This window comes from Callorhinus ursinus, unplaced genomic scaffold (assembly GCF_003265705.2).
Source record: "Callorhinus ursinus isolate GAN/ISIS: 27379988/994484 unplaced genomic scaffold, GSC_fseal_2.0 scaffold10, whole genome shotgun sequence".
NCBI lineage: Eukaryota > Metazoa > Chordata > Mammalia > Carnivora > Otariidae > Callorhinus > Callorhinus ursinus.
The window spans coordinates 22,523,625-22,537,824 of NW_027397072.1; the positions used below are offsets into that span (position 1 = coordinate 22,523,625).

At 51.1% G+C, this 14,200-nt stretch overlaps 1 protein-coding gene across 5 annotated transcripts in view; it reads right to left on the reverse strand.

Annotated features, from left to right (window-relative positions):
- Positions 1-76: 76 nt before the first annotated feature.
- Positions 77-14,200, reverse strand: part of IFT172 (intraflagellar transport 172) — a 32,398-nt gene continuing 18,274 nt past the window's right edge. For 3 of the 5 annotated variants that reach the window (XM_025867945.2, XM_073897166.1, XM_073897169.1), the window contains 30 exons: positions 13,893-13,977; positions 13,498-13,590; positions 12,919-12,996; positions 12,444-12,692; positions 12,115-12,193; positions 11,815-11,935; positions 11,495-11,639; positions 11,008-11,097; positions 10,331-10,428; positions 10,052-10,187; positions 9,850-9,966; positions 9,389-9,531; positions 8,203-8,296; positions 8,027-8,091; positions 7,657-7,837; positions 7,299-7,408; positions 7,052-7,181; positions 4,297-4,395; positions 4,016-4,125; positions 3,824-3,887; positions 3,616-3,702; positions 3,205-3,321; positions 2,530-2,640; positions 2,231-2,350; positions 1,617-1,712; positions 1,341-1,400; positions 1,157-1,255; positions 669-822; positions 436-527; positions 77-229 (listed from right to left, as the gene is read on the reverse strand). In XM_025867945.2, coding sequence (XP_025723730.2) covers positions 140-229; positions 436-527; positions 669-822; positions 1,157-1,255; positions 1,341-1,400; positions 1,617-1,712; positions 2,231-2,350; positions 2,530-2,640; positions 3,205-3,321; positions 3,616-3,702; positions 3,824-3,887; positions 4,016-4,125; positions 4,297-4,395; positions 7,052-7,181; positions 7,299-7,408; positions 7,657-7,837; positions 8,027-8,091; positions 8,203-8,296; positions 9,389-9,531; positions 9,850-9,966; positions 10,052-10,187; positions 10,331-10,428; positions 11,008-11,097; positions 11,495-11,639; positions 11,815-11,935; positions 12,115-12,193; positions 12,444-12,692; positions 12,919-12,996; positions 13,498-13,590; positions 13,893-13,977 — 3,313 coding nt within the window. In that variant the 3' untranslated portion in view covers positions 77-139. Of the gene's footprint in view, positions 230-435; positions 528-668; positions 999-1,156; positions 1,256-1,340; positions 1,401-1,616; positions 1,713-2,230; positions 2,351-2,529; positions 2,641-3,204; positions 3,322-3,615; positions 3,703-3,823; positions 3,888-4,015; positions 4,126-4,296; positions 4,396-7,051; positions 7,182-7,298; positions 7,409-7,656; positions 7,838-8,026; positions 8,092-8,202; positions 8,297-9,388; positions 9,532-9,849; positions 9,967-10,051; positions 10,188-10,330; positions 10,429-11,007; positions 11,098-11,494; positions 11,640-11,814; positions 11,936-12,114; positions 12,194-12,443; positions 12,693-12,918; positions 12,997-13,497; positions 13,591-13,892; positions 13,978-14,200 lie in introns of those variants that run through there. The other 2 variants (XM_073897167.1, XM_073897168.1) reach the window with 2 other exon arrangements.

Sequence of the window (14,200 nt, forward strand, 5' to 3'; positions counted from 1 at the left end):
CTTGATGATTCCTTTTCCGGGGAAAAGGGCACTAGGCTGATGTTGGGGATGACTTTATTCAAAGAACACAGCGGTCTCCACTACCTACAAGACTTTAATGAGGGAGAAAATCCAAGAGTTCTTCCCTGAGCCCTGCCAGTTATTGAAAGGAAAAGCTGGTGCTGGGTAGCCCTCCACACCACTGACTAATGAATTTCAGCACATCCTGGCACACTGGACTGTGGGAAGTCTATGGACAAACAGAAGAACAAGAAAGGAACGCATTAGTGCTAAGGAAAAGCATTCCTTCTTAAAATCAACCCCATCTTGGTAGGGAGAGCAGAGTTCAGGGCCGGCACCTGCCTTCTTGACATTTCCACCCACCCTTCTAGTAGTTTCTTATTTTCCTTCAGTGCTGCTCTCCCTGCCCCCACCCTCCAAGTCTCCCTCTCTAACCTTGATAGCCATGAGGAACTTATTCCAGTTGTCCTTGTTAGCTGCCTTCCCTGGCCGCTTAAATTCAATTTTGTTCCTCAGAATGGGGTATCCTGTGGGGGAAGAAAAAAAGATGAACGGGCATTTTAGGGGGAAAACCAAGAGCAATTTCGGAGTAAAATACTCTCTTCATCCTGCGGTTTTCCCTTCCTTTCCACCCACCACAGAACGTGGGTTGCTGTAGAGTTCTGTACCTGTAATGAGGCAGGGTAGTGCCCGAACTCCAGTGCTCGCTGCCACCAGGGAAGCTTCGTAGGCACCACGCTCATCCCGAGGCAAAACCTGCTCCAGCCGCTGGTCCATTGAGACTGTGAGTACCCAGTCTCGAACCTCTTCCCTCTGAGCCTCCTGGGAAGGACAGAAGGAGCAGCAGCTTCACGCAGGGCAGGGCAAGTGGAAGGTGGGGAGTTTGAAGTCTTACTTAACTGTTGTCCTGTGCATCATCTTTTACCCATACATGATCCTCCTTGGATGGGGTTCATGGTCACCACCTTAGTTTTCTTTTTTCTCTGCTTCTACTTTCACTGAAGGAATAGTGAGGGCTGAGGCCCTTCCAAAGATGTTGCCAGCTGATGCCCGTTACAAAGGTCAGGAGGACCAACGTAAAGTGATAGAGTGTCCTCCCTTCACAATGCCTTCACACCGGTGAGGCCTTCCCTGTTCTCCAATCTCCTACTCTTACCGGTATGTGCTGCTTGGCTGGGAGTGGCACCTCAAAGGGAATGTCTGTATCCTGAAAGTCAGAGTGGTCAAGGGCATCCAGAGTCCCTTCTTCGATTGCCTGTGGCAGAGTGGGCAGCCATGAGATAGACACAGCTTGTGATAGGCAAAACCTCCCACCCTCAGGGCACAACTTCTCTACTCACATCAGTCAGATCCAAAAAGCGGTTGAGGAAGATGAATGCCATGTTCTCCCAGCCAACTGCCTGCAACAGAGAAAAATTGCAGGTGGGAGTGAGCAGCTGGGTTTGGATGCTGCTTCTCCAGGATGCAGGGGAAAGAATCCAGGAAGACGCAAGAAAGCAATGTCCTCCGTATCATCAGCCCCACATTCTGCTTTGCTCTGAGTAGACAGAATAGTCTACCTCCCAACTTTTGATTTCCCTATGTCCTCGGCCACACTCTTCCTTGTCCCAGCTCACCTTGGCAGCAATGCCTGCTTCATAGAAGGCCTTGTCTGCAGGTAGGAGTTGGGTATGGCGTAAGAGCGAAACAGAAAGCCTGGCAGCCACAGTTTCCTACAGATTAAAGTCAAAGCATTATGATCCTGGCACTGTAGCGACTAAGCTACCAGACGAGTGATCTTATAACTAAAGCAGCCAGAGAACCAAAAAACCAGTAATACATATGAAATTGCTCTGGATCTCAAGCGCTTCTGGTTTTTTTTCATCTGCACGAGAGAACTAGGCCTAGATTATTTTTATCATTTAAGTATACACAATAAATTTACATTATGCTCTCCCGAATCGGCCAAAGAAGTGGGTATGTTGTAAGAGATCAGCACAGAACTTGTGGGATTTGAATGTTTAAGTATAATGAGGCTGGAGCTATGTGGGCAGAGTCCTAAGAAGGTCAGTGGAGGGGTCCGGAAAGGAAAACACCTCAGTGAGGGTTGAAGATTTGTCTAAATAGAAGAGAAGCTAGGAAAGAAGTGGACCAAGTTTGAGAATCCAGAACTTGTATTCATTCATTTTCATACATTGGAAGATGTGTCTGTAAGACTGAGTGCTCTCCCCCACCCAGCCCCCAATCTCACCAGCTGTTTGACACTCTGGGCAGCTGAGCGAGTGGCATAGTAATGAGCAATCAGCAGCATCGTCTCAAACTCCTCATGGGCTGGAGAGTTTGCCTCACTAGACTTCACCAGGTTTTCACACTAGAGCAGGAAGAGAGCACAACCTGGATCAGGGGTCGGAGGAGTGCCGGAGAGCTCATGGCCACCTGGACAAAGGTGCAGCCCATTTGAAAGTAAATGTTTATGTGCCTGAAAGAAGAGAGGGGGACAGGGACAGGTGGGGTAGCCTTGTCACTCTGTCATGGACCTGACTTCCTCACCAAGTTAAAGAGCACGTCACGAAGATCAGCCCAGTTGTGATAGGCCTCAGCACTGTTGGTCTCAGGTGAGCTCACCATGTCCGTGAAGATCCTTTTGTAGATGTTGAAGTTCTAGGGGTAGTGGGGAAAGGAGAGCTGAGTGAGAAGGGGTAACTAGAAGAGAAAGTGCATGTGGGGCCGAAGAGGATACAGGCTGTAAGTGTGTGTGTGGAAGAGCTAGGGAACAATGATGGAGAAAGTGTTGATCATTTTCAGGAAGAGAAAGAAGAGTAAGAAAATAACTTTCTTACAGCTGGTAGTCTGTGTGTAGACAGATGTGTGCACGCGAATGCAGTCACATGTTAATGGGCTGATATCCCATTGAGCTGTGGTGCTCAGGTAGGAGAGCAGTGTTTAGTCTCTGAAGGAAGTTAGTAAGGCCCTAGAGGTGTGTGCAGAATTCATCTCTGAAAGACTTCCCTGTGTTAGCTAAGAGCACGGGGAGGTTGCTGAATGTATCCTCAAATGATAAATCTTGAGTGGCTGTACATTCCAGAAGACGCTGGTGGGGGTCTCTGGGCATGACGCTGTCTAAAAGAATCCTTTGAGAAGACAGTTGCCAAGGGCATGGGTGGTTCTTGAGGAGAAGGTAAGGATTTCCCTGGGGAACATTCACCCCGAGGAGCAGGCTGGTACCTGTGGGTTAGCAGGAGCTCCATGCTGCACATACAGGGCTAGTGCCTGCCTGTAGCCGCCCTCTCGGATCAGGTGAGTCGCATACAAAGCCACGTACTTGTGCAGAATCTTGTAGTTCTGTCCCAGAGATGGAGGAAAAGCATGAGGAGGTTGGGATCAGTAAGACCAGGCAGAGAGGGTGGGGTGGTAACTTGAGGCCATGGATTTATTTAGGAGGCAAAGGCCTATGTAAGTCAAGCCCAGCTAGGCCTCTGACTCCAGTTTCAAAAGGGTGGAAGACTGACTCTCTGATGCTGGTTAGGGATCTTTGGGGTTGGGCTTTGGAGGAAGTAAGAGAGAGACAGCTCTGGGGCAAGGGGAGCCAAGGGAAAATGTCCAGGAGAGCTGTGGATGGGAGGAAGAGAGCAGTACCTGCTTGGTAGCCGTTTCAATGCACTTATCCCACTGGCCCTGCTCCACGTACAGGTCCAAAGCAGCCACCACATCCACACCCACCAGCTATGGATCAGTGGAAAAGACAGAGTTAAGAGGACAGAGATGACATGAGCAGGGAGAGGAGGGAGAAAATCCCTTGAGCCTCCATGCGTCTGGCCTCTTGCTAACACTCTGCGAGTCTCACCGAGTCCACTTTGCCCTGGTTCTTGAGGAACTCTTTATAATGCTGGTCCACGTAGTCTTCATACCTGTGAAGATGTGCAGAGATCTAACACTACACAGTCCCGGGATGCACACCCTTCCCATGAGAACTTCTTCCTCCTCTTTACAAAAGCAAGTGAGAGAACTTCCCGGAGAGAAGGGGTCAGGAGCTTACCGGGGATCTAACTCCTTGGCCACGCGCTTAGCCTTGTTCCACTCCTCACCCTCGATGAAAGCGTCGATCGCTTCCTTGACTAGGTCCAGGTTCAGGTAGAGCTCTGCAGCCTGCACAGTGGGGGAATCAGAGCGTGGAGACGATCTCTCCTCCATTTCCACAGAACGAACTGCAGGTCACGCCTGCCAAGAGGCCCACCCCACATGCCCTCCTGGGTGTAGATGGCACCATTCCACCCTCTCCGTGAATCTATTTCTTTTCTGTCCCAGCACCCTACTTACTGCACTGTGCTTTCCAATTCCAATCAGCTGGGGTCCCACAGCCCGAACTACTTCCAGACTGCGTTGGGGAGGCAAAAATTTGATGGCGAGTTCAGCTGCCTGAGGGGTGGAACAAGACATGACAACGGGTAGGAGAGACAAATACCACTGTGTGTCCTCAGCCTGGTCTGTTTTTTTCCCTTCAGTTGCCAACTTTCTCTCTTGCACTCTCCTTCACCTTCTACCCTCCTGGGCAAGGCCTGCCTCACGGTCCCTCAGAGCCTTGAAATGACCATTGGTAGACCCATTTGTTCCTCTCAGCTCCTCTGTCAGACACTCTCTATGCTGTCTGAGGTCACTGCGTTTGGTCCTGCCTGCCCTGGGACAAACTGGTTTCTCAAGTTCTTTGTCACAAACAGAATCTTGGTAATGTGGTGTAGAGAAAGAAGGCATTCTGCAGCTATTTGTGCTGGGCTTTTCTGTGCCTCAGTTTCCTCACCTGTAAGAGTGACGGTCTAGATTTGTACCATCAGAATAGAAGCCACTAGTCACATGCGGCTAGTCCCAACTGAGATGTGCTATCAGTTTATTTATTTTTAAAGATTTTATTTATTAGAGAGAGAGAGCGAGAGAGGGAACGCAAACAGGGGGATTGGGAGAGGGAGAAGCAGGCTTCCCGCCGAGCAGGGAGCCCGATGCGGGGCTGAATCCTAGGACCCTGGGATCATGACCCAAGCAGACACCCAATGACTGAGCTACTTAGGCGCCCCAATGTGCTATCAGTTTAAATACACACTGGATTTTACAGATTTAGTACGAAAGAAGGAATGTAAAATATCTCAATAAATTGAAAAATAAGTAGTATCAATAATCTCATCAATCAATAAGGGGCGCCTGGGTGGCTCAGTCAGTTAAGCGTCTGCCTTCTGCTCAGGTCATGATCCCAGGGGCCTGGGATCTAGCCTGGAGTCAGTGCTCAGAGGGGAATCTACTTCTCCCACTCCCTCCGTGCTTCCCCTCCCCTCTGCTTGTGAGTGCATGCGCACATGCTCTCTTACTCTCACTCAAATAAATAAAATCTTAAAAAAAAAATCAACCAGGGCCGCCTGGGTGGCTCAGTCGTTGGGCGTCTGCCTTCAGCTCAGGTCATGATCCCGGGGTCCTGGGATCGAGCCCCACATCGGGCTCCTTGCTCCACAGGAGGCCTGCTTCTCCCTCTCCCACTCCCCCTGCTTGTGTTCCCTCTCTTGCTATGTCTCTGTCAAAAAAAAAAAAAAAAATCAACCAATAAAATATTGATTATATGTTGAAATGAGTTTAGATATATTTGATTAGGTAAAATATAATTATTTTCTTGTATCTCTTTTTACTTATTTGAATGCAGCTACTAGGAAATTTTAAACTTTCACGTATGACTTACCTTTGTGACTTGCATTGTATTTCTATAGGACAGTGCTGGTCTAGATGACCTTGGAGATAGATACCTTCCAACCCTAAAACTCAGTAATTCTACAAACCTGAGCATTCTGTAAGTTTACTCTTTCCACTGTGATGTTGACATCCTCATCAAATTTTAATTTCCACATACATGGTCTGTTTTAGCTACAGTCTATGTGCTAAATCCTCCTGGTTTCTTCCCCACCTATTCTTGCCTCACTTTCTTTACCTGCCAAACCCTTCAAAGTTTTGTCTCCCATCCGGGAAGTTGACTCATCTCAAGAAGGTATAGTCATGTACAGATGCCAATAGACAATGCTCCAGAGTAAAACATAGCAGATGCTTCATAAACACTTGCTGATTAAATTTGCTAAATTTGCATAACCATCAGTCCTTCTATCTACTTCCTCCCCCACCCCTGCCGCCCCAACTATTAGGGGCTATTCAATTACAAGGCCTCTGAAACCCAAGGGGAATTCTGCAGGGGCATCACTGCACCAACATTTTATTTAGGTAGCTGATCAATCTCACCCCCTTGACAAATCCTAATACCATATTTCTCTGAATCAAAGATGACTCATTTATTTTTTGTTTTAGAGAGAGCACGAGTGGGGAGGGGCAGAGGGAGAAGGAGAGAGAATCTCAAGTGGATTCCACGCCCAGCGCAGAGCCCAGTGCAGAACTAGATTTCACAACCCTGAGATCATGACCTGAGCCGAAATCAAGAGTCAGCGGCTTAACCGACTGAGCCACCCAGGTGCTGCAGATACATCATTTAAAACTTCACATGCAACCCAATTTCTAAGATAGTAAAATGTGATTATATATTTGCTTAGGGATTGATGAAACATACTGACTTAGCTTAATCTGCTAGATGCTTCTTTTCAGGAGCTTTTGTATAGAGGAGGAGCCTCTGCTTTCTTCATGGCCTCCATCTGGCCCCAGCTCTGGGCTCTGGATTTGCCCTTCCAGCTCTGGTTGTAGGCTGATCTTCTCCTTCAAGCCTCCCTGACCCCTCCAGCCCATAGAGGGCTTCTCTGAACTCCACCTTCTCTGAACTCCACCTCAAATCACATCCTTTAGTTTTCACTGAGATACACAATTAGTTCAGCCACGTTGGTCTAACTTCCCCTAATTTCTGGCTGTTAGGATTCTGCCTTAGAGCCCCTCTTACAGCCTTCAGAGGTTCTGGCTCTCGCATCTAGCAAGCACTCAGCAGATACCTGCTGCCTGAGTGAAAATGAGAGGCAGAGGAGGAAAGAGGAATGTCTGAAGAGGAATGCTGGGTGTGAGTGTGGTCCGGGAAGCGGAGGGCCAGGAAGGGTGTAGCAGGCCTCACCTTCATCCAGCACTTTTCCACTAGGCTGCTGCTGCCTGAGTCCCGCACCTTGAGGTAGCAGTCGACTGCACGGCTATACTCTCCAGCCTGCTCCCACTGTCGAGCTTGGTCCACTAGGCCCTCCACGCCCCTGAGGAGATGAGAGTACACGTGACCGGGAACAGGATGGGCAGCGTGGCCTACCCTGTGTATACCTTGTGAGCCACCCTCCAGCCCTGCCGACACTTGCTGCTTCCTGGCTTCATACCTGGCCCCCTTCTTGGTGGCTTCCCGCTCATACTCTTCCTGCAGAGCCTCCAGCTGGCCCGGCACGTAGTCCTTGCAGATCCGCAGGGCATCACTCCATAGTCCAGCCTCCTGCTCAGATTTCCAGGGATCAGGAAGGCAGAGGCAGGCATGACAGCTTCTCACTGCTACACAGGTGCTATGTACTATGGGCCACTGATCCCTAGGTCCTTGGACCTCTCTTCTTCTTGTCTCCTCCCCGCCCCCAACACAATGCCCACTCCCTGGATCTTTCCTAGTAGCTGGGGGGTTAGTGTAGTGCTCTGTGGGTTCTCATACCCTCTCACCCTCCCCTCATGGCCCTGAATCCGGTGCCCTACCTTATAATAATTGAGGGCTAGGCCCGGTCTCTGGGCCCGAAGCAGCAGTCCTTCTGCTTTCTGAAAGTCCTTCTCCTCCAAGGCCCCCCGGGCCTGCCCCACAAGCACCTCGGCGACACTGTCAGGATCGTGGGCCTCGGCCACACGCTGAGCTGCCTCCCAATCCTGGTTATGGACAAACCTGCTCCCAGATGAGGACACAGGACAGGCTAAGTACAGGACTGAGGCCTCAACAGTGGGAGGCAAACAGCCGTCACTGAGGGGGTAGGGAATTTATTGGGACTAGGTTCAAGTGAAGGTGAAGGTGACAATGCCAGGTCCTGGGGCTGCACTTGGGAGGACAGGAGTAAGGAATTTATGGGTAACTCACATGAGGACTGCTTCCTTGGGTTTACCAGCCCTGATGAATTCAGCTTCAGCCTCTTCAAATTTACCCTATAGGGACAGAAGGGCAGCCGCACGCAGTAAGAAGCAGATTGCCATCTGGCAGCCATGAGACAGGAGGAGGTCAAGGTCAAAAGCAATGGAGAAGGATCACATCCATACCTCATCCTCCAGGTACATAGCGTATCGGAGATGTATCTCAGGGGTTTTGTGCTTGAGGGCCAGCCGGGAGAGTTCAAAAGCAAATTCAAATGAGCTGAAATGGAAAGCGTGGGTAAGGTTTGTCTACTCAACACTTTCATTTTATAAGACAAGAGAAGAAACAGGGCAAGAGAAAACAGAAAGGGCAATGACTGGGGTAGGAAAAAGGACAGATTAAGAAAACAATCCATGGGGCGCCTGGGTGGCTCAGTCGTTAAGTGTCTGCCTTCGGCTCAGGTCATGGTCCCAGGGTCCTGGGATCGAGCCCCGCATCGGGCTCCCTGCTCAGTGGGAAGCCTGCTTCTCCCTCTCCCACTCCCCCTGCTTGTGTTCCCTCTCTCGCTGTGTCTCTCTCTGTCAAATAAATAAATAAAATCTAAAAAAAAAAAAAGACAATCCATATGAAGTGACACAAGCACACAGACACATAAAGGAAGACGTGGATCAGGGGACACTTGGAAAAGCCTGTGCTTCCTGTGACCAGTGGACATGAAGGAAGGGGATGGGCACGAGGCAGGGGACCATGGTGAGCCTCACAGCACTACTCTGCCTGGGGAGCAAGGCTGCCTGGTTCTCCACCACCTGAGCCACATCTACACTAGCAGAAAAAAGGGTCTCTCAAAAACAGTAAGATTACGCTCAGCAATCTGACTTGATGGAGGATTATTCCTGGTCTTTGTAACATTCGCTTAAGAAAAGCTCTTTTTGCATTTAACGGAATCACACTTCCATTACTCAGAAGTAAGCTACTGGCTTAGTGTACTTTAGCTTTAAAAGCTGTTCTCTCTGGGGCACCTGGCCGGCTCACTCGGGACAATGAGTGACTCTTGATCTTGGGGTTGTGAGTTCAAGCCCCACAGTGGGTGTAGTGATTACTTAAAAAGAAGGTCTCTTTAAAAAAGAAGAAGAAGAAAAAAAAAGCTGCTGTCTTTCCATCATCTCCTTAGAACAGCTAAACGTTAAACACGTTCAGAGCCCCCGGGAGCAGAGCTACTGATTCATTCTTGCTTCTCCATCAAGTTCTTCCAAGGATTTCTTCACTCTTGCCTCAGTTTTTAGAAACGCTTCTTAGCTACAGCAATTTTCCTTGTCTATACAGAGGCTCTGTCTGGAACGGGGCCAGTGGAGAGAAGCCTCAGGGCCTCACCAGTTGTCAGCGGCGTGGTCAATGGCAGCTTCCAGGAGTCCCAGCTTATTAAGCAGTCTAACTGCAGACTCTCCTCCCAGACTCTTTGCCCACAGATAGGCCACGTGTTTGTGGGCATTAGCTCCTCCGTGAGCCTTGGCCACCTGTGAAGCAAAGCCATTTGGCAATCCTTCCATGCAGGGCCACATGGCTGCTCCCTTCTCTCCTCTGACCTGACTTCAGCTTTGACAAGGGTCAGGTCCTTCTACTAGAACAGGGAGAGGGCTAAGTTTCGGGGTCTGCTAACCAGCTGAGGGTCCAAGGATGGACTTCAGGTAGTCCACAGACCCTTCATACCGTACATGAAGTTTTGCCTATCGGTGTGGACATTTTTCAAAGATAGCCGCAACCAGTTCAGAATGAGTCACTTGGGAGTGGGAAAGAGGGACGGCCGTATCCCCAGCGTGACCTGGGCTCCTTACCCGGTAGGCCTCCTCCCAAAGCCCATTGGACCGGTACATGTTCACTGTTGCCTTCCACTCCTGAGCCTCGAGGTAGTGATACTCAGCCTCCTGCAGTCGGCCTTCAGCCTCCAGCTCCTGGGGAAGGGAGAGTCAGGATGGAGCACGGGGGACGCAGAGCCTGTTTGCAGAAGAGACGGCCGAGGACAAAAGAAGGGCTCACCTTGCCCAGGTGTAGGTGTGTGTCACCGAGGAGATCTGGGTGGTGCTTCCCTACCAGGCGGATCATATCATCATACAACTTGTGCTTTTTGAACATGGTGATGGCAAGATCAGGCTCTTCCACTGTCACGTAGAGCCTGGGGAGGGGAGATACACCCGGGGCCTCCTAGGCCCAGATTCCTGCCACTAGAGTCATTCCTAAGAGATCTCTCAGCCCCATCCCTGCCTGCAGCCCTGACGCCCCATCCCCCTCCACACCTCCTCTGGAGCCGCGGCTCACCTTTCTGCCTCACGGTACTTGCTCTGCTTCTCCATCTCCTGAGCCTGGGTGATGTACAGCACCGACACATCTTCTGGTCTCATGCACTTCATTGCCAGCTGTGCAGACACACAGAGCCAGAGTGCCTCTGGCACCGGTTTCCAAGGGAAGCAGAGGGATATGTGGAGCGGCCAGGGAAGCGGGGCTTGGGGGGCCGCCTGTTTTCTCAGCAACTCTGAACTCTCCCAACAACCATAGGAGTTTGCATACTGCTGCTTTCCTGGTCAGTCCAGGGAATTCCAAGTCCATAAGGAGCAAAGTCAGGACTATATTCTGCTCAGGCAGAAAGGCCAGAGGTGCCCTGTGCTGGGGCACCTGTTCCTGCTCCCACGGTACCCACCGGGTTCTGGGTGCAGGCGTGGAACAAAGTTGCCACTGTGACTAGAGCTTGGGGAGGGGTATTTGGGACTCCCCAGCTCCCAAACCCTTCTGCTTGCTTCAGGATTACAGGTTTGGGAACAAGGGCCTCTTCATCCTTGCCTCTCCCTATGGCTAGGGATCAAAGTTCTCCAGACTTTTTTATCTTGGTCCTCCTCGGCTTTCACGGAACCGGTGAAGGGGGGAGATAAGAGCCCAGGGAAAGTGGCAACACCCCCAGAGAGGTGGAATTTTCTGAGGAATTCCACCCCGCTCTCTACCTTGTGGGCTTGCTCCCAGCGGCCAGCCTGAGTGTACATGTCTATTGCATCTTTTGTCCGGTCTCCCTTAATGTAGAGCTCCTCAGCAATCTGTGGTTGAGAGAGGTGGATACAGAAGGCCAAGAGCAAGAGAGTTAAAGCGGCCTGCAGGGGGAAGAGCAAACCTCAGCCAGGATGGAAGAGAGCCAGGGAGACTGTTAGTCTACAACAGAGAAGAAAAGAGGGCTATGGTGTCTCACACCTTCCACTGTTTTGGAAAAAAACAAAACACCAGAATGGGGACAATACAATAGCAGTTTAAAAGGACCTTGCATTTCTGCAACACAAGGCAATTCTCTATTGGAACTCTGATGGAGCTCAGGATGGCTGGTGCTACTGGGCCCCAGAAGGAAGGATTTGGTGAGGGGCCCCCCACTCCCTGCTCTAGGTTCTCCTCTTGTTAGCTTGTACTGCGTTGCTTCCGGCTCCAGGAAGGGACTTTCCTCACCTCATACTCCTGCAGAGCTGCATAGTGTTGGGCCACGCGGGGGTAGTATTTGGATGCAATGCTCTGGTCCTGGAGATCTAATATATAAACGGCTTTCTTCCACTGACGGGCGCCCAGGGCAGCGTCAACCGCCTTAATAGAGCACCTGGCACAGTTGGAAAAGGCATCCGTGTGTGTGCGCAAGAGGGAGACAGACAGAGGCAGGGACACACCTCACGTCTATTCCACCCTGCATTTTGCCACCTCTCTTGTAGGCCTTGGTGCCCTTACTTGCCCCATTACCTTGGACCTCATGCCCAATCTCCTTTGCACCCCTCTACCTGGCTTCAATGTAGTGATTAATGGCTGCATCGAGCTGCTTCTGCTGCACCAGATGATCCCCCCACGCCTCTTCCAGTCTCACCACTTCCACTGGGAATGCCAGTCGAGCCAGCTCCACCGCTGCCAGGGACAGAGAAGGCACTCAGCTAAGACTTCCAGGGATGGGACTCAGGAAAAGTAAGACAGGGAAATGGGGTGTGGAAAACAGGTGAGAAGTGGAGGAATGGAGAACTGAGCTGGTCAACCCGAACAGATGCACAAAATAGGTGCAGGGAAGGCTGGGTTGTCGGTGGTGGTACCTTTCATGAATGCACTGCCTTTACAGTAGCACTCCAGGGCCCGCTGTGGGTTTCGAATCTTCTCAAAGAGATCACCTGCCTGTTGACACATACCACATGACTACAACGATAGCCCTACTGCACGAAGAATCAAGGATCAGCCCCCAAAGGAGGAGACTCAGCCACCAGTCCTTGGCGGCGGGGCGGGGGGGGGGGGGGGGGCCCCCCCGCCCCCCCCGGGGGGGGGGGGGGGGGGGGGGGGGGGGGGGGGATGCACTCCAGGCCTCCTCTGGGTAGGAGGGGGCACTGAGTCCTGGAGATGAGGGACAGGAGTGAGAAGCCAGCCCTACCCTTTCGTACAGCTCCCCCTTGATAAGGGCTGCAGTGATGTGTTCTACCAGCTCGGTGTTGGCCAGCAGTTCCTCCTGGGCCAGCACCAGTCGAGCAGCTTTGGCAGGGAGCCCAGCTTTGAGGTAGAGGCTGATGGCTGCTAGGCCATCCCCCTGGCTCTCCTGTAGTTCACCGGCTCGCTCCTCTTGCTGTGTGTCCATCAGCCACTGGTAGTAACCCCGGCGCAGCTTCTCCAGGGCCGGGTGCCCCTGGACACGCAATAGACGCAAGAGAAGTCACATCCCTCCTTCCTGCCCTGCTGCTTCCCAAGCTTCTCCAATCCCACTGTAACAATGAAAAGCCTCCCAGTCACCAACGTCCTAACTCCCAGCCCCAACCCTGTTCCAGTTCCTATAGCCTCCTTGGTAAGAGGCGGCTTCTGATATTGGTGGAACTGAGCTGTGAGCACCGTGGAGAAGACAGAACTGGTAGTACCTTGGCCTGAGCCACTGCGATACACTCATCCCAACGGTGCAGCTCCTGGTACATGTCCATGGCCTCCTCAACGGCATTCTAGGGGAACCCGGGCAGGGGAAAGAGGGACACCGAGAAGATACAGGAGGATCAGGAATCAGCAGGCTGCCCTCAGCCTCGCTACAACGCCAGCCCATGTGGCCTGAAAGCCTCACCCTTTATTTATACACAAGCAGTGGTGGATTTATTATGAAAGTAGAAGCAGTTTAAGCCTCAGGGCACCTTATCTGCAGAGGCCCCTTCCAAGGCATTTTTTCTTAAAGAGGGCTCCTCAAATTGAATAAGCTTCAGGCCCCACAAACCTGGATCTGCCTGTGTGCGCAAGAAGTGCCAGGACAGGCGGGAGTACAGGGGGAGGCAGCAGATAATTATGAAAGGACATAACCGTAAGGACTAATGCAGAAGGGGAAGTAAGGAGTGCTGTTAACTGCATAAACCTTTCCAAAAGCTCTCTCCCAGTGCTCTTTCCTCCCCTCAGTTTGCCTCACTGCCCCTCCCACCCTGCTCCCCTCTTCAGTCTGGTCCCTCTGCTCCCATCACCTGTTCCAAGAAGATCATTTCAGCCAGCTTGTAGTTCTTCTCCAGCATGGCTAGGCGTGCTCGGACCTGGTAAAAGTCTGTTCCTTCTCCACCCTGTGGGGAAGAAGAAGGTTCTCGTTATTCTGTCGGTGCTGCAGGAGCCATTCTGTCTGTGTGAGCTTAGACAGGAAGGCCACAGAGATGAGGAAGCTAAAAGATTGGAAAGCTGAAAACCTCCATGGGGCTTAGAGGATGAGGTCTGGCAAGCAATTCCAGAGTGGTCTGACTTGAGGATGGAGGTGGGGTGGGCAGAACAGAGCACAGGAGCCATGGCTGGAGAGCCAGGGATCATGGGACGGAGCATGAAGAGAAATCTCCGCTTGAGAGACTGAATAATTCAGGAGGATAATACTTGCATATTCCCGAGACACTTGATCTGCAATCTCATTGGTTTCATGCAGGAATCGAGCTTTTGCTACATGGCCCAAAGCAGAAAAGCACCTGCAGTATGGAAGCAATCATAGTAACAGCAGTATTACTATAGGATCATCATGAATTCATTGGCTCGGCAGATATATACTGAGCATCGGTTACGTGCCACGCGTTGTTTTTGCCACTAGAGACACAAGGGGATAAGACAGATGACGGCCTTGCTCTCAGGGAACTTACTTTCTAGTGGAAACAAATAATGAGTAAGCAAACAAAGATATTTCAGAGAATGAAA